This window comes from Choloepus didactylus, chromosome 21, assembly GCF_015220235.1.
Source record: "Choloepus didactylus isolate mChoDid1 chromosome 21, mChoDid1.pri, whole genome shotgun sequence".
NCBI classification, from domain to species: Eukaryota; Metazoa; Chordata; class Mammalia; order Pilosa; family Megalonychidae; genus Choloepus; species Choloepus didactylus.
In genome coordinates, this window is record NC_051327.1 from 18,578,934 (window position 1) to 18,602,021 (window position 23,088).

Consider the following 23,088-nt stretch of genomic DNA (forward strand, 5'->3'; position numbering starts at 1 on the left):
GTCGGAGCTGCCCTGTGAGTCCAGACCCCCAAGGGTCCTGCCTCCCAGGCGGTGCTGGGGCCCCCCAACAGATGGCCAGAGGGGGAGTGAGAAGGGAAGTGAGCACAGCTCCTCCTCCCTCCAGAACAGTCTTCCCAGCCCATGTTCAAGACACAGAAATCTCTCGTTAAAGTTTTACAATTGAACCACTGACCGGGCTGCTTTGTCTCTGTAATTTATACCTGACCCGCGCGTCTAGACATGACATCATGGTAAGGTGGGCCTCGTTCTGCGGGAAGTTTACAGAAACCAGAGCTGAGCGGAGTGACGGGGCCCCGCAGACAGCAGCAGAGCCACCCCCTCCCCAGCTGTACTGCTTTCGAGGGGAGTAGGGGGTTGAGGCTGTGGGGTGGCCTGATAAAGATGGGAAAGAAGCAGAAAGACAGGGAGTGAGTGAGGAGAAGCTAAATGGAGGGGCAGAAAGCTCTGGGTGCCCTAATTCCCCTGCTGCAGCCCCACTCCGTTCTGGGTCTTGGGGGGTGATCCCATGGAGCTCCTGGCTGAACCCTGAGAATGCAGGAGGCCGGGCAGGGTAACAACTTCTGGGCTCCAGCCCCCAGCTCTGCCCACACCACCAGCTTTGCTGGTGCTGACCGCTGCCCTCGAAGGGGAACGTGGCTGGACCCCAGCTCCCAGCCCCAAATCTCCACTCCCTCAAGGAGAACGGCACCTTGGGCAGTGCAGGTCACCTCTCCTGGGTCCCCTCCACCTGTCAAGGGCTGCACAGGGTCACGGGCAGCTGGGCTGTCCCCACTTCTGTGGTCCACAGTGCCCAGGGAACCCATGGGCCTAAAATCCCTTTACTGCCCTCAGACCCCAGGCACAAAGGAAAATAAAGGAAAGGAGATTAAGAGGGAGAGATTTCATCTCTATCTGTGTCTCTGCCTCTCTCTCTGTCACACACACACACACAAACACACACACACACAATCCCACCAGGGCACAGCCAAGGCCTTAGGGTCCTCTCAGCATGGAGCACCCCATTCTGAAAGGGAAGACTCAGAAATCAGACAACACACATTGCTGAGTCCAATGCGCCCAGTGCTGGGCAACCGGGAGGGCTAATAACAGTGACGAGCACAGCCTCTTAAGGCGACTGTGTGCTGACCTGAGTCATGACAGCCCCTCTCATTCATTCGTCTCACTGCTCTGGACAATTCTGCGAGCTTGGGGCTGGGGACTGAGTCACGCCCCCACGGAAGACGTGCTCCCACGGGCATGAAGCCATCGCCTAGGAGGATGTTTGAAGACTCTTATCAGTGAAGGTGTGGACGCATTTGTGAACAGGATCTTCGAAGATCCTAGTTGGATGAGGCCAAGGTGAAATAGGGTGAAGTCCTTGTAAGGAGAGGAAATCTAGACAGACAGGCAGACAACCGAGCAGGAGAAAGAGATGGCAGAAGGAAAAGCCATGTGACACAGGCCAAGAAGACTCAAGGACGGTGGCGGCCAGCGCCAGCTCCCTCCAGACCCTGGGAGAAAGCAGGGTCTGTCAAGACCTGATGTTGGATTCCAGCCTCCAAAACTCTGAGATGATAATTCCTGCTGCTCAAGCCAGCCCGTTGGGTGGCATTTGTCACAACAGCCCTGGCAGACTAAGACCCCAGGCCTCACTGCACCTGATTTACAGAGGAGGACAGTGAGGTTTGGAGAGGAAGGGACCTGCCCACACGGCAAGCGTGTAGAGGGAGGATTTAAACCCTTGATCTGGGGGATGAGGAAGCCAGAACCATTCGGCTCTCCAAGCAGGTGAGGGATACAGGGTCACTCAGCAGGGAGAGACTGACTGCTCCGCTCTCCTGGAAGTGAGAAAAATGTGCAAGCCAAGTGCAGAGGCTGCTGTCCAGGAGCTCACAGCCCAGCTGGGAAGCTGAGCCAACACGGGCAGGGCGGTTAGCTTTGCAGGTGGTGGGGGAGAGCGGGCCCCCCCTTTGTTTCCTCGCAGTTGGCTGGAAACCACCGGCCCAGAAGGTGCTGCCGGATGCCCTTTCCCAGGGCCAGAGGCCCTGGCTCAGTCTCACACTCCGGGGGGCTTGTATGGGCCCTGGAGGTGAGGCTCTGCTCTCTATTCCACTTGTCCTGTTTGTAAAACCAGCCCATGCTCTGTTCATGGTTTCCGGTTACATGGGAAGGAGCCTGATGGCTAATATCAGTGCCACGCTGGGTCCCGAGTACTTTCTGATGTTGCCCTGTGGAGGGATTTGTAAGAGGGGAAATGGAGAGGCTGAGCAGCAAGCGGGAGACCTCCCCCTTGCCCTTCTCCCAGCCCAGGGCCCAGAGGCTACAGAATCTCCATTAAAATGGTGGAGGAAGAAAGTTCTGGGTTCCCAGTGGACCCCAAGCTGGCCTCGGTCAGTCATGTGGCACTAGGAAGAGACGTTTTTAAATGGAGCACATTGCCCAGCAGGCAAATTGGGAGCAGTAGGAAGCCCTGGGGCCTGGGCCCAGACCGGGCTTGCTTCCCCGCACCCGACTCTCCCCCTCCCCAGGGGCAGGAGACCAGACAAGGAGCTGGGTGGAGCCAGGGAGCCCCATCTGGCCTGGGAAAAGGCTGGGGAAAATGAGCCCGTTCAGGAAGAAAAGATGCTCTATGAAGGGAAACTGCAAACACGCAGACACGAGCAAGGTGGGGGATTTGGATGCACCAGAAAAGAGGAAGGAAGGCTTCTCCGAGGGCAAATGGGCTTCTACCTAGGATGGGAGAACCACAGTCCCCATGGGCCACAAGCACCCCAGTGCCCCAGCCCCTGCCTAAACCCCTCTGTCAGCCTTGAAAGCCAACACGATGGTGGAGGATTGGGGACAGGGACGCAGCTGTCCCCCACCACCTGCCAAGGAGTCTCGGCCTCAAAAAGCACCAGAAGACAAGGGGCACGTGCACCCTCAGAATCGGCCCGGGCTCTGCGGGTAGAAAAGATCCCCAGTGTGTCTCTTTCTTATACATTATCTCATGTGACCTTGGAAACGGCCCCAGAAGGTGAAGTAGGCCAGACACAGCCTGCATTTGTCAAAAAGGAAACCAGGGTGTTGATTTGATCCGAGATCTCCTAACTCAAAATCCCAGTCCTTCCACACTACACCTCAGCACCTGTCTGGAAAATAAAAAGGATTTGACAGTTCGCATTTGAATTCTGCTCGTGCATTCCCCTTGGGGGAGAAAACCCAACCAGTCCTTCCCTGTCCTTCTGTACATCTGTGGCTTGTGGCCTGCTGGTCTTCTAAGGTAACACCGAGGAGGAAGCTCAGCCACATGCAGGTGGGGGACATGCCAAGTGTCCAAGGGTCCCCCTCCCTCCCCACGAGAATACAAACTGTGCTGTCACCTCCTAAAAACAAACCGGTCAGGTTTCCCCAGGGGCACTCGGATGGCCCAGAGGGTGGCAGCCAGAGGGCAGGACCCCATTCTCCCTTGGGGAAGGGCAGCCCGGGAGCTGTGTGTGGTGCTTCCTCGGGGCCCATGGATGCAGTGGGAAAAGGTGGGAAGAGGTGGACTCTGGAGACTCCCAGCAGGGCTCGAGCACCTCCCCCCCACCGTGAGACCCACTCAGACCATCTCCCTGCTCAGGCTCTAACGTGGCTGAGGAAAGGGTTATGATCAGGCGTGAAGAGCGGGCAATGCCCTGCCCTGCCCATAGTAGGTGCTTGGCAAAGGGTAGCTGATTCTGAAGTTACTGGTGCCGTCAGCTCCCACCCACCCTCAAGCCCAGGCCACTGGTGCCTTCAGAGTTGGGCCCTCCCTGCCCCCCACCGGGGCTCAACTATTCGAAAATGCCCTGCTCAGCATTCAGGAGGGCTGGACCCTCTTTCTGTCATCTTTCTAGAAAAGGCTGAGCTTAGCTTCAGACCATCAATGGGCTGCAACAGAGAAAGTCCAATTTCAACTCGTTGACTCCCGGCTTGTCAACTGAGGCTTGAATTTGCCCTCTAAGAGGCCTGGATGCCTCTTCCATGAAAAGAGAAGCTCGTTCCCAGCCCCATTACTCCATAAAATCACTGCAAACCCAGTCACTGTGGGAAACGCTCCCTGCAAGCCCCACTCTACAGCTCAGGCATGGGGCGTGTGGATTGCTCACCTCCTCTCCTCAGTGTGTCCCAGTTCTAGGACCTCTCACCAGGGGTCCAGTCCTGCCAGCTGCTGAGCTCCCCCACCCTTCCCACGTGTCCATGGGGCCAGAGGCACGGAGGTCCCAGGTAAGCAGGATGGGGAGCAAATGCTCCCTGTGTGAGCCCGTCCGTCTCCATCTCCCTAACGAGCCAAGGGCCCTGCTAGGCACCAGAAGCCCCAAACGATCAACCCCATCATCCCAGTGGCTGGGGGTTGGGGGAGGACCAATGGGCTCTGCCGGCCACCGACTCTGCCCGGCCAGGGCCAGCACAGCACGGACAAGACCCTGAGCTTGTCTTCCAGCCCAGCCGGCCCACGGATGGCATTGGCCAAGGCCTCAGTGTGGGGGTGATGTGGCCGCTGCCCAGGACCCCAGCCCCAGGCAGGAGGCTCCGGAAATGCTTCCCTGGCAATAGTAAGACACGGCGAGGACTTCCAGCCAACGCTGTCCTCCCCAGCGCACGGGCCCTGGCAGTGACCACAGCCACCCAAAGCCAAACGGAGCCCCAGTGTGCGACCTCAGCCCCAGCGAGGGTCACAATTAGAAGGAAAGGCAGGGAGAAATCCGAGCTTCCTGATTTGTGGATTCCAAGGCTAAAGCCCAAGTCCTTTCACACCCAGAGGCCGGGGCTGGCCCAGGGACTCAACCCAGCCCCCCTCAACACCAGGGGCTGCCCCACGTAGAATCCTTCTCATAAGCATTAAAGGAGCTCAGACATCACGCTGTGTATAAATCCCCCAGGTCCCTGCCACACACTCAACAGTGACTGAAACCACTCCGGGTTGGCAGGGAGCATCCCAGAGCCGGGAATCTTGTCCACAAGGCCACACAAGCCAAGAGCAAGAGCAGAGGCGGAACGGAACAGACCCTCGGCTCATCCCCTCCGAGCAGGAACTGGGACCAAGGTTCACAGGAGATGAAAGGGAAGAGGTAGGTTTTGGAGGTGACAAAGCGGTCAGGGCTTACGAAATGCCTTCAGCTCAGCCAGTCAGTGAGCTGGCAGCAGCCCTGGGCGCCCCCCTCTCATCCCCATCACTCAGCTCCCACCTCTTCCATTGCTTCCATTAGGGCCTCCCATAAACAGTATCGTTTCCCCACACCTCAGTTACTAGCCTATGAAGTGGGGCTAATCATACATCCACCATCTAAACCTCACATCGCACACACTTGAAGATGGTGATGATCTGAGGCTAAAAAGATCATGTTCTTTTGATCCATTTCTGTGGGTGTAGACCTATTGTAGGTAGGACCTTGCGATCAGATTACTTCAATTGAGATGTGACCCATCTCACTCAAGGTGGGTCTTAATCCTCTTACTGGAGTCCTTAAGAGGATAAAAGACAGAAAAAAGGCCCAGAGAAGGTTAGAGAGAAGGACCTACAGAAGCTAAGAAGGACAGAAGCTAAAAGGGAGAAACAGGCAGAAGCTGAGAGATGAAGCCACTGAAGCCAGATGCTGGAAGCAACGAAACCCAGGAAAGAAGGACCAGCAGACGTTGCCATGTGCCTTGCTATTGGACAGATGAGCCCAAGCTCGCCAGCAGCTGATCTTCAGAGTCCAGCTATCATCCTGCTGATGTCTTGATTTGGACATTTTCACGGCCTCAGGACTGTAAACTTGTGAGTTAAAAAACCCCCATGCTAAAAGCCAGTCCATTTCTGGTATATTGCATTTCATCAGCATTAGCAAACTAAAATACAGATTGCCTTTGCAATCATCTATTCATTCAAGAAACTTATCAGATTCCAGCTCTTTCCACTTGCTGAACTGGGGAAGCAGGAATAAATATGACAAGGACATACAACAGGCGACGCGGATTCAATGAGACTGCTGTGGTTTTCTTAAAGATGAGAGATGCCTGAGTATTGTAGGTGCTGATCAGAAGGAACTAGCAGGGACACTGGAGTGGGGTCCTGAGAAAGTGAGCAATGTGGGATCCAGAGAACCCTCTTAACTCCTTCAGGAGCCAAAGCACCTCAATCACACCTCCAGCAAAGCCCCCTGTACCACCATATTGGGATTATTTTCTCACTGCCCTGGACCCTGCCAAGCCACCAACACAACCTAGCTGGGAGCTCCTGAGGTTCCCTTTGCATCTCTGTGACCCAAGCATCTAGCACAGGGCCTGGAACCCCCAAGCACTTGGTTAATTTGAATAAATGGTCCTACTGGCTTGTCCCTAGCTTTAATGACAGCCGTGAAAGCATCAGAGACATCATCAGATTTACTGAGAATAATTTCTCCGAAATGCTGAGCTCTGCAGATTGGCCAGAGGCTGTGGCCTCCTCCTGGGAGAACTCTATCTGGCTTTGAACCTTCAGCCATTCAAAACACAAACACTGTCATATGCAGAGCTAGAGCCAGGGGTGAAGTATCACCATCAGTTTGGATTCAAATCAATCAGCTCAATGCTTGGACGCCCTGGCTAAGCCACCTCACCCCAGGCCTGCCTGGCCTTGTCCATATGGGGCCCAGGAGATTTATTTCCTGTCCTGGACAGGACTCCAGCTGGAAAAAAAAAAAAAAGAGGAAAAACCCCTTAACTGGAGTTAACTTATCACCTCCTGATGGTTGAGTCCACCAGCTGTGTTTCTGGCAAATATTCCTATGACCCAAGGCCATAGGACATCTGGCCTCTAAAATACTAGGGAGCAGGCCACCTTAGGTATGGCAGAAAGGAGCCAGCCAGAGTCCAGCTGACCTGCCCCTGTGCTGGGACACGTCTGGGTGGGATTTCCCACAACCTCAATGATCCTCGGTGACTTAGGGTGAAGTGCACCCAATCAGGAGCAAAATGACCCGGCTTTCAGTTCTGGTTTTGCCTCTTCTTTACTGAATGACCTTGGCCAAGTCATTTCTCCCCTCTGAGCCTCTGTTTCCTCATCTATAAAAGGGAAATAGAGAATAAATAATGTGACTAAAAGCCCTTTCTAGATCTTTAAAAAGCAAGATCCAGCTACATACTACCTACAAGAAATCCACTTTAAATTTAAATATGCAAATAGATTAAAAAGCAAAGAATGGAAAAAAGCAAACCATTAGAGTACTAATCAAAAGAAAGCTGAAGTGGATATGTTAATGTTAGGCAAAACAGATTTTAGAATAAAGAATATTACCAGAGATAAAATCCATATGAAAATGCAAAGGACCTAGAATAACCAAAACACCTTTGGAAAAAAAAATAAAGTTGGAAGACGTATTACTTAATTTTGAGACTTACATATTATAAAGCAACAGTAATCAAAACAGTGCGGTGGCTGGCAAAGATATGGAGCAAGAGGAAATCATTTATTGCTGGTGGGAATGCAAAATGGTACAGCCCCTTTGGAAGACAGTTTGGCAGTTTCTTACAAAACTAAACAAAGGCTTCCCATATGATCCAACAATTGCATTCTTAAGTTTTCAAAGGAACTGAAAACTTACGTCCCTATAAAAACCCGCACAAGGCTGTTTATATCAGTTTTATTCATCATTGCCAAAAAACTGGAAGCAACCAAGATGCCCTTCCATAGATGAATGGATAAACAAGCTGTGGCACATTCATACAATGGAATGTTATTCAGTGATAAAAAGAAATGAGCTACCGAGACGTGGAAAAACATGGAGCAACCTTAAATGCATATGACTAAGTGAAAGAAGTCAGTCTGAAAGGGCTACGTATTGTATGATTCCAACCCTATGGCATTGTGGAGAAGACAAAACTACAGAGACAAGTCAAAAGATCAAGGGTTGCTGGAGGGGCAAGATGGCGGCATAGAGAAGAGTGGAAGCTAAGTAGTCCCCCTGGAACAACTACAAAAAACCAGAAACAACTAGTAAATAATCCAGAATAACTGCATGGGGACAAACGAGACCATCACTCATCATACACCAACCTGAATTGGGAGGAATGCCCGAGAACACAGCATAAAATCTTGGAGAAAGTCCCAGTCATTTTCAGTTTCCAGGGCTGTGAAGTGGAGAAGGGTGGAGACAGCACAAGCAGAGAGCGAGACCATTGAAATGCTAATGACCTCCACCTGGGGGGTCTGTCTTCTCTAGGAGGAAAGGGATGGGGCCGTTTCCATTCAGAACCAGACCCCAGAGCCTGGGGGAACACGGCCATACCTCCTCACACCAGTCAAGAATTATAGGCTAACAGGCATCACCTGCTGGGCAGAAAAGCACAGTGACCCGAGGCATCAAAGGGTGAAGCAATTTTCTAAGACACACCCGCAGGGAAACCAGATACTGAATATTTCTTCCCTCTGGGACCTGAGCCTGTTCTGGTCTGGGAAAACCTGATTTGGATAACCAAGGAAACCATGCCTAGACAACAGGGGATTACAACCTACACTAAGAAAAACAAAGTTATGGCCCAGTCAAAGGATCAAACGTACCCTTCAACTGAGATACAGGAATTTAAACAACTAATGCTAAATCAAATCAAAAAGTTTAGAGAAGATATAGCAAAAGAGATAGAGGCTGTAAAGGAAGCACTGGGCATGTATACGGCAGAAATCAAAAGTTCAAAAAAACAACTAGTAGAATCTATGGAAATGAAGGGCACAACACAGGAGATGAAAGACACAATGGAAACATACAACAGCAGATCTCAAGAGGCAGAAGAAAACACCTGAAAGCCTACACGCAAAGGAGCAGATGGAGAAAAGAATGAAAAAATATGAGCAACGTCTCCGGAAACTCAAGGACGAAACAAAGTACAATAATGTACATATCATTGGTGTCCCAGAAGGAGAAGAGAAGGGAAAGGGGGCAGAAGCAATAATAGAGGAAATAATTAATGAAAATTTCCCATCTCTTATGAAAGACATAAAATTACAGATCCAAGAAGCGCAGCGTACTCCAAACAGAAGAGATATGAATAGGCCTACGCCAAGACACTTAATAATCAGATTATCAAATGTCAAAGACAAAGAGAGAATCCTGAAAGCAGCAAGAGAAAAGCAATCCATTACATACAAAGGCAGCTTAATAAGACTATGTGCAGATCTCTCAGCAGAAACCATGGAGGCAAGAAGGAAGTGGTGTAATATATTTAAGATACTGAAAGAGAAAAACCGCCAACCAAGAATCCTGTATCCGGCAAAGCTGTCCTTCAAATATAAGGGAGAGCTCAAAATATTTTCTGACAAACAGACAATGAGAGACTTTGTGAACAAGACACCTGTCCTACAGGAAATACTAAAGGGAGCACTACAGGGTGATAGAAGACAGGAGTGTGTGGTTTGGAACACAATTTGGGGAGATGGTAGCACAACAATGTAAGTACACTGAACAAAGGTAACTATGAATATGGTTGAGAGAGGAAGGTGGGGAGCATGTGAGACACCACAAGAAAGGAGGAAAGATAAAGACTGGGACTGTGTAACTTGGTGAAATCTAGAGTATTCAACAAATGTGATAAAATGTACAAATATGTTCTTTTACGAGGGAGAACAAGCAAATGTCAACCTTGCAAGGTGTTAAAAATGGGGAGGCATTGGGGGGAGGGATGCAATCAGCATAAACTAGAGACTGTAACTAATAGAATCATTGTATTATGCTTCCTTTAATGTAACAAAGGTGATATACCAAGGTGAATGCAGATAAGAGGGGGGATAGGGGAGGCATGTTAGACACTTGACATTGATGGTATTGTCTGATTCTTTATTCTACTTTGATTTAAGGTTATTTTTCCTTTTGCTGCTTCCTAGCTGTCTTTTTTTTTCTCTTTCTTTTGCCTCTCTATCTTCTCTGACTCTCCCTCCTGCCTTGTGGAAGAAATGTAGACGCTCTTATATAGATAGTGGTGAAGGTGGTGAACACATAAATGTATGACCATGCAGAGAACCATCGATTATTTACTTGGGATGGAATGTATGGTGAACAAAACCATATTAAAAAAAGATGGGTTGATGACAAAACCTCGAGGGCAATATACTGAGTGAAATAAGCCAGACACATTAGGACAATTATTGCAGGGTCTCACTGATAGGAACTAAATATAATACGTAAACTCATAGACATGAAATATAAGGTACCAAGATATAGGACGAGGCTTAAGAATGGGGAGTGGTTGCTTAGTATGAGCAGAATGTTCAATTAGGATGAACTTAAATGTTTGGAAATGAACAGGGGTGTTGGTAGCAAGATGTGAGAATAACTAACAGCGCCGAATGGTGTGTGAATGAGGTGGAAAGGGGAAGCTCAGAGTCATATATGTCACCAGAAGGAAAGTTGGAGGTCAAAAGATGGAAATGTACAAAACTGAATCCTATGGTGGGCAATGTCCATGATCAACTGTACAAATACTAGAAATCGCTTCCATGAACCGGAACAAATGTATGACAATACAATTAGAAGTTAATAATAGAGGGGCATATAGGGAAGAACTATGTACCTATTACAAACTATATACTACAGTTAGTAGTATTTCAACATTTTTTTTCATAAACAGTAACAAACTGTTACTATATCAATACTACGAGTCAACAATTGAGGGGGGTTGGTTAGGGATAGGGGAGGTTTAGAGTTTCCTTTTCTTTTTTTCTTTTTTCATCTTTCACTTTATTTCTTGTCTGGAGTAATGAAAAGTTTCTAAAAATTGAACAAAACTTAAGTGTGATGGATGCACAGCTGTATGAGGGTACCCAGGGGCAAGTGATTGTACACTTTGGATCTTTGGATAATTGTATGGTATCTGAACAATCTCAATAAAAATGAAAAAAAAAAAAGATCAAGGGTTGCCATGGGTTTGGGGCAAGGAAGAAACAGGTGGAGCACATGGCATTTTAAGGACAATGAAACTACAGTGTATGACACTGTACTGGTGGATTCACGACATTAAGCCCATAGAATGGTACATATAAAGAGTGAGCCCTAACATACACCATGGACTTTTGCTATTAATGAAGTACCAATATTGGTTCATCAATTTAACAAACATGCCCTACTAATGCAAGATGTGACAGAGAGGGGAAACTGGGTATGGGAGGGGAGTAGATGGTAACTCTATATAGTTTATGTTCTATGTAATTTTTCTATAAACCTAAAACTGCTCCAAAAATAAGATTTATTACTTAACGAGGAAAAAAAGTTTTAAAAATCCACTCAAAAAAAAAAAACAAAAACCACACAACAGTGTGGTGTTGGCATAAAGTTAGAGAAATTGATCAATGGAACAGAACAGAGTCCAGAAATAGACCCTCACATATATATTCAATTGACTTTTGTCAAAGGTACAAAGTCAATAAAGTGGCTAAAGGATAATCTTCTCAAGAAATGGTACTAGAGCAATTGGATATGTGTATGTGAAAAAAAATCCTTTAAAAATATTATCAAATCCAGAATTGTATAAAAAAGGATAATATATCATGATGAAGTGAGGACTATTCTAGGAATAAACACTTAATTTTACACTTAAAATTCAATTTTAAAAATCAGTCATATGATCATTTTAATAGATATTGAAAAGGCACCTGACAAAATTCAATCTCCATTTATGATAAAAGAAAATCTCTCAGGAAACTAAGAGTAGAAGAAAATGTTCCCAGCCTGATAAAGTGCATCTATGAAAAACCTTCATACTTAATGGAGAAAGACATTTTCCTGGAGGCCCTAGCCACTGTGCTAAGGAAAGAAAAAAGAAAAAGAAAAGGTATACAGATTGTAAAGAAAGACAAATAAATAAAAGTATTTATTCACAGATAATATAACGGTATGTAGAAAAATCTAAGCAATCTAAAAAAGACTAGTATAACTAATAAATAAACTTAGAAAGATTGTGGAACACAAGGTCAGTATAAATAAATCAAATATATTTCTATATACTATTAAACAAATACTGTAAAAATGAAACATTTTTATAAATATTTAAAATACCACCAGAAAACATAAAATATTTGGCAGTAAATTTAACAAACAATGTGAAAGAAAAGTCTAAACCTGGAAAACTCTAAATATTATTGAAATAAAGTTCTAAATAAATGGAAAGATATTCCAAGACCATCACTGGAATACTATCAACAACACTGGGTAGTCCATTATCCCCCAAATTTTCTATGAACTTTGGTGCACCTCCAATGAAAAACTCAGCAGATTTCTTTGTGGGAAAAGACAACTTACTCTAAAATTTAGAAGAAAATGCAAATAGTCAAAACACTGTCTCAGAAGACTGAAGTTGGAAGGCTTATGCTATATGCTATTCTTCCTGGATTTACTATAAAGCTTCAAGTTAACAAGAGAATGTGGAATTAGCACAAGGATAGATCAGTGGAACAGAGTCCAGAAATAGACTCACACTTTAATGATTACTTGACTTTTTAAATAAAAGCACTAAGATAATTCAATGGGAAAAGAGTCCTTTCTACAAATGATACTGGAACCACTGGATATCTGTATGGGAATAAACAAACCTAGATCTTTATCTCATACCATATGCAAAAACTAACTTGAAATGGATCACAGATCATAAACCTAAACATAAAAGATGAAGCTATAAAACTTCTAAAAGAAAACATATAAGAACATTTTTGTGAGCTGAACAAAGATTTCTTAGAGCACAAAAAAAACAGAATCATAGAAGGAAAAGTAACTTGTATTTATCGAAATTAAAAATGCTTTCTCTTCACATAATAAAGAGGCAGGACACAGACTGGGAGAAAATATTCACAATACACATACATTTGACAAAGAGGTCGTATTCAAGATATATATTAAAGAGCTCTTACAACTCTTAATAAGAAGACAAAAAAATCAAAATGTTAAAAAATGGACAAAAGACCTAAACAGGAACTTTTATCAATGCACATATATTTGTAACAAAATAACACACATGAAAATGTGCTCTGCATCATTAGTCATCAGGGAAATGCACATTATGATCACAATAAGATAACATTATGCATCCACTAGAATGGCTACAACTAAAAAGTCTAAGATAACAAATATTAGCCAGAATGTGGAGTAACCAGAACTCTCGTATATTGCTGATAGGAATGCAAAATGGTCCAACCATTTAGGAAAAGAGAATGAAATGTTCGTAGAAAATTAACATAGACTTAACCTACAACCGTAGGTATCTTCTCAAGAGAAATGAAAACATATGTCCACACATAAATGGAGAACTATACTGTGTTCATGGATCAGAAGATTTACAATTAAAATGCCCATTCTCCTTAAATTGATACAAAAATTCATCACAATCGTAAATCTAACGTACATTTTTGGTACACACTGACAAGTTCCTTGTAAAATTTATTTGGAAATGCAAAGGCTCTAGAGTGGTCAAAAGAGTCTTTCAAAAAGAAGAAAACAATTGAAGAACTTACACGGCTTCAAGTCTTACTGCAAAGCCATTGTAATCAACAGAGTGAGATATTGTTCTAATGGTAGACAAACAGAACAATGGAACTGAAAACAGTGTCCAAAAATAGGTCCACACATGTAGATTCAATTGATATTTCCACAATGGTAGCATGGCTGTTACACATGGATAGGAAGGTCTTTTTAACAAATGGTACTAGAATACCTAGATAGCCATAACAAAAAAAAAAAAAAAGAAGAAGAAGAAGAAGAAAGAAAGAAAGAAAAGAACAGCAATCCTACCTCCCATCACATGTTTTAGTTTCCAAGCTGACAAAGCAAATACCATGCAATGGGTTGGATTAAACAATGGAAACGTATTGGCTCAGTTTTGAGAGCAGGAGAAGCCCAAAACCAAGGTATCATCAAAGCAATGCTTTCTCCCAGAAGACTGTGGCATTCTGGAGATGGCTGCCAGAGATCCTTGATTTTTGGCTTTTCTGTCACATGACAGTGCATATGGAAGCCTCTCCTGGCTTCTCCTTTCTCTTCCAAGTTCTGTTGACTTTGATTCTAATTATAAAGGACTCCAGTAATAGGATTAAGACCCATCCTAAGTCATTTCGGCCACACCCTGACTGAAGTAACTTCTTCAAAAGGTGCTATTTACAATGGGTTCACATCCTCAGAAACAGATTACATTTAAGAACATGTTTTTCTGGGGTACATGGCTCCAAGCCACCACAGCACATAAAGGTAAACCTATAAAGCTTGTGGAAAAAAACACAATCATCTGGGAACTGCAAATTAAAACCACCATTACACACCATTTCATACTCACTAGAACAGCTAAAATTAAAAAGACCAAAAACACCAAATGTTGGCAAGGATGTGGAGTAATTAGAACAAACTTTGTTAGTGGGAATGTAAAATGGTACAACTTCTTTGCAAAACAGTTTGACTGTTTCTTATAAAATTAAACAACCCAATTAAAAATTGGCAAAAGTCTTGAACAGACTCTTCACCAAAAAAGATATAAGAATGGCTGAAGTAAGCACATCAAACAGGCATACACAAAAATACCCGTGAGGCAAATGCAAATTGATATCATAAGGAGCCACCATTTCAAACCTACTAGAAGAGCTAAAATTAAAAAGATGTACAACGCCAAGGCAAGGATGTAGAACAATTGGTACATACTTCCCTGGTGGAAGTAGAAAATGGTAAAACCACTTTGGAAAATAGTTCAGCTGTTTCTTATAAAGCTAAACATACACTACAACCTAGCAATTCCACAACTAAGGATTTACCCAAGAAAAATAAAAACATGCCTACAGATATGCATACACAAGAATGCTCAGAGAAGCTTAATTCACTGAGCCAAAAATTAGAAACAAACAAAATATCTAATCACAGAAGAAGGGATAAACAGAACTGTGGTTATTTATACGAAGGGATAATACCCAGCAACAGAAAGAATAAACTAAGAGAAGATTGCAGGAAGATGGTGGAATGGGAGGATCCAGGAATCACGCCCTGCACCAAAACAACTATTGAATTGGCAGTAATTGTCGTAATCAACCATTTTGGAACTCTGGAGTCTACTGGAACATGGTGTAACATCCAGGGAAGAGCTGGAGGAAGAGGGAGGTAAAATCTCGGTGAATTTCACCCTCCCTGCAGTGGCTACCACCCCTCATCTGACATCCGCAGGCAGTAGTGGGGACTGCAGCCCGGGGTCCTGGGGCAGCTTGCTGGTGCCAGGGTGGGCTATGAGGGTCTGGGACTCCAAAATCCTGGAATGTGTTGCCTGATTGCTGATCACTGCTTTTGATCAGCTGCTTCAGATCACTGGGGCTGTGGAGGCTGGTTTCACTGTTGAATTCCACCAAACATTTAAAGTAGATTTAACACCAATCCTTCTCAAGCTCTTCCAAAAAATAGAAGAGGAAAGCTTACTTCCTAACTCATTCTATGAGGCCAACATTACTCTGATACCAAAGCCAGATAAAGATAGCACAAGAAAAGAAAATTACAGACCAACATCTCCTGTGAATATCATTGCAAAAGTCCTCAACCAAACCCTGGCAAACCGAATCCAAGAGTGTTTGAAAAGCATTATACACCATAACCAAGTGGGATCTATTCCAGGAACGCAAGGATGGTTCAACATAAGAAACTTAATCAAATAATACATCACATTAATAAAATGAAGGGATAAAAACACATGATCATATTAATTGGTGCAGAAAAAGCATTTGACAAAATCCAACATCCTTTTATGATCAAAAAAAATATTCAGAGAACTAGGAATAGAAGGGAACTTTCTCAACATGATAAAGGGCATTTATGACAAACTTACAGCAAATTCAATGGTGAAAGAATGAAAGCTTTCCCCACAGGATCAGGAAACAAGACAAGGATGCCCACTGTTAACTACTGTTATTTATGTTGTACTGGAAATTCTAGCCAGAGCAAGCAGTCAAGAAAAAGAAATAAAAGGCATCCAAAGTGGAAAGGAATAAGTCAAATTAACTGAATTCACAGATGACATGAACTTATATATAGAAAATCCCAAAGAATCCACAAGAAAGCTAGTAGAATTAAAAATCAAATTCAGCTAAGTTACAGGATACAAGGTAAAATGCAGAAGTCAGTTGAGTTTCTAAACAACAGTTATGAACCATCTCAAAGGAAATCAATAAAACAATTCCATTCACAATAGCATCTAAAGGAATAAAATACCTAGGAATAAATTTAACCAAGGAGGTGAAAGACTTGTATACTGAAAACTACAAAACATTGCCGAAAGAAATTAAAGAAGACCTAAGTAAATTGAATGACAACCAATGTTCATGGATTGGAAGACATAATATTGTTAGATGTCAATACTGTCTAAAGCAATCTACAAGTTCAGTGCAGTCTGCATCAAACTTACTGCAGCTTTTCTGCAGAAATGGAGACGCTGATCCTCAAATTCATATGGAATGCAAGGAACCCCAAATAGCCAAAACCATTTTGAAAAAGAACAACTAGGAGGACTCACACTTCCTGATGTCAAAACTTACTACAAAGCTATAGTAATTAAAACAGTGTGGTTCTGGCATACATATAGACATATAAACCAATGGACTAGAATTGAGAGGCTAGAGATAAATCCACACATTTTTGGTCAATTGATTTTCAACAAGGCTGTTAAGTCCATTCAATGGGGGAAATAATAGTCTCTTCAACAAATGGTGCTAGAACAACTGGAAATCCACATGCAAAAGAATTAACACGGACTCCTATTTCTAACCATATATAAAAATTAACTTAAAGTGGATGAATAACATAAATATAAGAGCTAATACAATAAAACTCTAACAAGAAATCATAGGGAAATCTCTTCAGAACTTCGTAGTAGACAGCGGATTTTTCAATTCTACAAAAACACAACAAAAGAAAAACAATAGATAAAAATGGACTTCATCAAAGTTATTAAAAACGTTCATGCATCAAAGAACATTATCACGAAAGTGAAAGGACAAGTTACAGTATGGGAGAAAATACCTGGAAGTCATATATCTGATTAGGGTTTAATATCCAGCATATATAAAGAACTCCTACAACTCAACAACAATAGGACAAACAAACCAAATAAAAACTGTGCCAAGGATTTGAATACACATTTCTCCAAAGATATTCAAATGATCAGTACATATATGAAAACATATTCAACATCATTAACCATTAAAGAAATGCAAATTAAAACTATAATGAGATGCCACTTCACACCCACTAGGATGGCTCTTATTTTTAAAAACTAGAAAATAACAAGTGTTGACAAGGATGTGGAGAAACAGGAACCCTTATACATTGCTGGTGGAAATGCAAAATGGTGCAGCCACTGTGGAAAACAGTTTGGTGGTTCCTCAGAAAGTTAAACATAGAATTACCATATGACCCAGCAATTCCACTCTGTGGTATATACCCAAAAGAATTGAGAGCAGGACTCAGCATTTGTATACCAGTAGACATCACAGCATGATTCACAATCAAAGCATGGAAGCAACCCAACTGTCCATCGACAGATGAAGGGGTAAGTGGTCTCTCCATACAAAGGAATATTATTCAGCCATAAAAAAGGAGTGATGCACAGGTACATGCTGTAACGATGAACGTGAAGATGTCATATTGAGTGGAATAGGCCAGACACAGGGGCCAAATATTGTATGATTTCTCATCCATGAAATACTTAGAATAAGCAAATTCATAGAGACAGAAAGAGGAATAGTGGTTAGCAGGGAGGTGGGATGGGGGAATGAGGAGTTATTACCAAATGAGTACAAGTGTTGGTTTGGGGTGATGAAAATATCCTGGAAATAGATAGTGGTAAAAGTTGCACAGTACTGTCAATTTATTTAATGTCACGCAATTGTCTACATAAAATTGCTAAAATAATTTTTATGTTATGCATATTTTACTACAATTGAAAATTAATTAATTATATATAAAAAAGAACAAACTACCGATACACATGTAGCAATGTGTACCAAAAACATTACATTAAGTGAAAGAACCCAGACACAAAAGAACACATGCAGTATGATCCCTTCTCTGTGAAGTTCAAGAACAGGCAAAACTGGTGTATGATGATAGAAATTGGAACAATTGTTGCTAAGGAAGGGTGGGGATTGAATGGAAGGGGTACAAGGGAACTTTCTGTTAAGTGATGGAAATGTGTACCCATTTATCAAAACTCATCAAATTGTACACTTGAGACCTGTGCCTTTCAGTGTACGCAAATTTTACCTCCATTGTTTAAAAAAAAATGTTCTAAGCAATGTTAATTAAGAATTGAAAGCAACTTAAGTATCCTGTAGGAGGGGTTTAGTTAATAAAGCGTGTGCACCCAGATTCCACAGCCGCAAAAAATTTATATTGTAGAAGGCTGTCTATTGATAAGGAGAGATGCTGGTGGTAACTTATATGAAAAAGAAGGTTCCTGAACAGCAAGTCCGTACAACCGACATATAGGCACAATAAAAGGTCTGGAGGCTTTCACCAAACTGAGACTAGAGGTCACCTTGACAGGTGGAATTATGAGCATTTCCACTCTTTCTGCACTGAAACAAGCATTTGTTTTTGTAATAAGAAAAAAAATGTTTCAAGCTATGTAGCTACAGTTACAGATATCGATACATAGGATATGTAGACACATATGAGGGGAAATAAGCCCAAGCCTAACACCTGCATTCCTGGGGTGTTCAGGGAGGAAGAAAAGGGGGGCAAGAAGGAAGAAGAGCCTGAGAAGAGGCAGGAAACAACTACCTCCAGGCAGTTACAAGCCCCGAGGCATAAATACCAGAGGATCCTGAACTCTTAGAAGGAAGACCAGACACAGGCAAAGGAAAGGAAGTTTCTCCGAAGGTGCCTCATCTGAAATAAAATGAAAACCATTGATGAGCACCTCCTGGACCCCGAGGTGTTTCCAAAGAGGCGGGAATGAACACCGGGAGAATTACGGGTGCAGGACTCCCCGCAGCCATCCCAGGAAGGCTCTGCCCTTACCTCGCCCGCTCTCTTTGTTGTTTCATACTCGGGATGCAAAGCCTTTGCCAGTCCCAAGGCCCTCAGACCCCCAGGAAGTCTTGACTGCCAGTCTCCCTCGGTGGAGTTTCAGGACCCTTGACCCCGAGGTTCCCTGCAAGGGGCAAGCCTCACCTGGCCCCGAAGTGGAGCCACGTCCTGAGCAAGGTGGGTGTGCCCAGGGAGGGGCTGGCAGGGGCTCTGGGGCTGAGGGTGTCCTGGGAGGTGTTGGCAACTCTTAATAAAGTGCCCAGGAAACTCAGATAATTGATAGGGATGTGGTTTATCGGATAAGAACGCTCTTCTTGAGATGAGATGCCGAGGCCTCGGGGGAGGCACCTTGGGGGGCAAATGACCAGATCACCATCACCCCCTTCTCTGAGACCTCCCCCTGGACCAGAAAGGGCAGCCCTGCCCCAGTGCTTGAACCTGTTCCTGCCCCAATGGCAGAGCCCCCCCCCGCCCCACAGCAGCGTTTGCCCTTCCAAGAAATGCTGGGCTTCCTCCGTTCAGTCTGCAAGAGGAACTCTCCAGACTTGGTATAAACCAAAAAGGTGGCCGCCTGGCCTTTTGATGTCACACCAGGGCACTGTCTAATGCTCCCTGCCCCCAACTCCACCCACCAAGTGTCATTTGGCCTCTAGGAGAATCTCATTTCGAGCATCCAGGTTCTGCCAAGTTGGAGGGTAACTTGTACAAAACCGGAACGATGCAAATGATTTCTGTTCAATAGAGAAGATAATCCCAAAGATATTGTTTTTATTGTCCTGTAGTGATTGCTTTCATTTCAGGAATATACATGTATGTGTGTATGTCTGTACGGATGCACGTAGGTATGTACAGGGTAGCAAGGAATTGACCTTGCCCCACAAGAGGCCTGGCCTTTGCCCTTGGCTCCTGGGAGGCGATCTCTGTGCCCCTGGTATGTCCTGCCTTTTAAAAGTGTCTTTGTTTAACTGGCGGACTTGGGCCATGCCTCAGAGTCTATGCCAACACCGCGATTTTCGGGGGCCTTGGGCCAGGCAGGACCAGTTCGGCCTCCAGAGGGGCTGGAAACAGATGAGCCGCACCGCAGCCAGACACATCTAGCCACGTGACTGAGCCCCTGAGCTTCAGGGAGCCTCGCTGGCTGGCAATGCCACATGCATATTGTCACACGCTGTTGGGAGAAATCAGTGCCGTCCACTGGGAGAGGACAACAGGAAGCTTCGCACGAGAACTTGCCCGGACTCTGCCCCATGGGCCTCTTCCCTTGGCTGATTTTAATCTGAATCGTTTGGCTGTAATAAACCATAACCATGAGGATAACAGTTTCCAGCGAGCCTGCAGCTGTAGTGGGTGTCAGAAGTGAAGAAGATCGAGCCGTCTATAGATACAGATATAGTTATACAGATAATCAGTTTCTTCTATCCTCTTTTGAGTCAGCTTTATCATACTGCTGCTTCCCTCATCAACTGAGTTAAATAAAACACATGCTCACTGTCCACTTGTATAAGAATTACAACTTGAGCATCCTGAGCCTTATACGTCATCTATCAGTTCATTCATTTATTTAACAAAGAGACTATGAAGGGACATGAAAAATATATATGCTTAAGGACCACAGTGGTTTCCAGGAGAGGGAGGGAGGGGCTCAAAGAACCAGAAGAATCAGACAATCCCACAGGATGAAAACCCTCCTTCTCAGTCAACGGAGGCAATGATGGAGGGCGGGTGAGCTCAGAGGCTCTTGGAGCTAAAAGAAGGGCCCAGAAGCCCTCCTAAGGCAGGAGACAAGGCCTCGATGGCAAGCCAAGAGAGGGGCCCCCCACTCCTTCCCTGGTGGAGCCTAGTGCTGCTCATTTATTCCCGGCCATTGAAAGGGGCTCAACCAGCTACCGAAGGGAAGGTCAATCACATCTTGCGGCGTCTAGATGGCAGGTCTGTGCTGTTCCATCTCGGAGGGAACAGACACCTCGCCCCACAGCCAGGGCACCGACAGGAAAAGCATGTCCGAGATCCAGCTCTGAGGGCCCCAGGTCTCCAGGAAGGACCCAGCGTGAGCTGCGAGTGGTCAAGTCTTGACGTCCAGCGGCCCTGCCAATGGGGAAGTCGGGCTCCCCGCACATCCACACACTCACACACACACACCCGTCCAGTCCCGTGCCCCCAACAAGCGTGGCCCATCCCCGCAGGCCGCCCGCCCTCCCTGTACCAGGCACTCTGTAAGTCAGGAAGGGCAGCGTCTGTTTGACTCTTCCTACAGCTCTGTTCGGCCCACAGGCCCGTGACACATCACCAATATTATTATCACGATGCCTGCTATTATTTTCTGGCTATTTGTAAGCCACAGAGGGTTTTAGGCCACTTACAATAAAAGTATACACATAATAAAACTACACAACAATCAGGTAATTTTTTTTAAAAGGTGCAGGAGAATGATTTTGTCAGAAAGTCAAGGTGGCAGAGAGCTCTTGTGTGTGACACAAAACTGACGTCCAAGCTTCCGGACTGACCAGCTAGAACAGGGAATGAGGGGGGGCTGCAGGCCTGTTCTTCAGGCAGGACCCCTCCCCTGGCTGTGTGTGGCAGAGATCCTCTCTCCCGACTACCTCCGCCCCACTCTGGGGGCTGCCCCTTGCTCCAGAGGCTCCAGAACTGGGCTGAGCCCAGACCCCGGGGAACTCCAGAAGGAAGGGCCCTGGCATCCCAGCCCCCTTTGAGCCCCAGCAGGGCAGAAGGGCAGGGAGCAGCTGAGCAACACTTCAAGGCTGGGGGGTTCTCATCTCCCTCTGCCCAAATATCTGACTCCACCTGCTCCAGGGCTCGGGTGAGTTGGAGCCAGAAGCGAACAGCTAGGCTATAAATCAAAGCCCCCTCCCCTGGCCAGTGCCCGTGACGCTACCCCCACCCCTATCGTGGCAACCAGGGGCTAAGAATCACATGGTTCAGAAACAGGGACCCCCCCACACCTCAGTGCCCAGGGTAGGGGTGGGTGGCCTGCTTTGGCCTTGCTTTGGAGTTGGCTGGGAGACTTGTCCACAGGAGGATGTGATGGAGAGGGGAGGGGGAGCAGAAGCACCCAGAGACCCCCGACCCTGCGCCCCAGAGGACTCACCCTCATCACAGTTGCTCCCGGTGAACCCGGGGCAGCACTTCCACTCCAGCGCTGTCACCGTGCGGTAGGACACCCTGTACGTCGGTCTGATCAGAGTCCTGTAACTAACACAGGGACAGCGTCAGGGCACGCCAAGTCCCGCCACCCCCAGGCCCCAGCCCCACTCCTGTAAGGGCAGCCCACCTGGCTGGGGCAGTGGAAGTCGCTGCCCCCTTCACCATCACTACCCCCATCTCCCCCTCCCGCCCACTCCCCACCCCAGCTCGTCACCAGCCCCCTCTGTCTCAGGCATGTCCTAAAACCCCTTCCGGCTCTGCATTCCTGGACTCCCCAAGCACGACCACCTATGGTGGAAAAATGTCTGGCACACTGACCATGATAACGAATAAGGTAATAGAAATGATCATTAGGATCTGCCCTGCACAACTTCCAACCTCACCCACGTCACTGAACCCCAAACTTTCTCCCAATCGCTGTTTATTTTGGTGGATTCCTATAATAATTATTATTGACCACTGACCATGTGCTATGCTGTGGTCACAGATTACTGCCCTGGAGAAAATCGCAAGCCTAACGGAAAAGAGAGACACTGTAATGGAAAATTGCAATACAGCAGGGGGTCGACTGCAACAATAAAAAGCTCCTGTGAAATGCCATGGGGCCCAGGGTAAGATGTCACATTCTTACAGTTTTGACATTTTTTCTTACAAATATCTCATAAATCTCTTTCGTGAAATTCCAAGAATGGGAATATAAAACACATAAGCAAATTTCACAAGGGGGCTAAATTCGGCTTGTGTCGTTCACTTTACAGACATCCTTTATAACTGCTGCTTGCTCTAGTTTGCAGAATCACCTCTTTAAAACCAAACGGCATGACTTCACAAAATTTAAATCTGCTAACTCAGAGCAACTTAATAGGTGCATGGAAAGATTATGAATCAATTGGGAGCTGTGGGCACGATGTTTTGAGATGCACTGTTGACAGGA

General features: G+C 45.4%; 1 protein-coding gene across 2 annotated transcripts in view; it reads right to left on the minus strand.

Moving 5' to 3' along the window:
* The window catches only part of COL26A1 (collagen type XXVI alpha 1 chain), a 176,349-nt gene that overhangs the window by 88,808 nt on the left and 64,453 nt on the right, over positions 1–23,088 (minus strand). The window contains exon 3 of one of the 2 annotated variants that reach the window (XM_037814975.1): positions 22,099–22,196. In XM_037814975.1, coding sequence (XP_037670903.1) covers positions 22,099–22,196 — 98 coding nt within the window. Of the gene's footprint in view, positions 1–22,098; positions 22,203–23,088 lie in introns of both variants that reach the window. The other variant, XM_037814974.1, reaches the window with a different exon arrangement.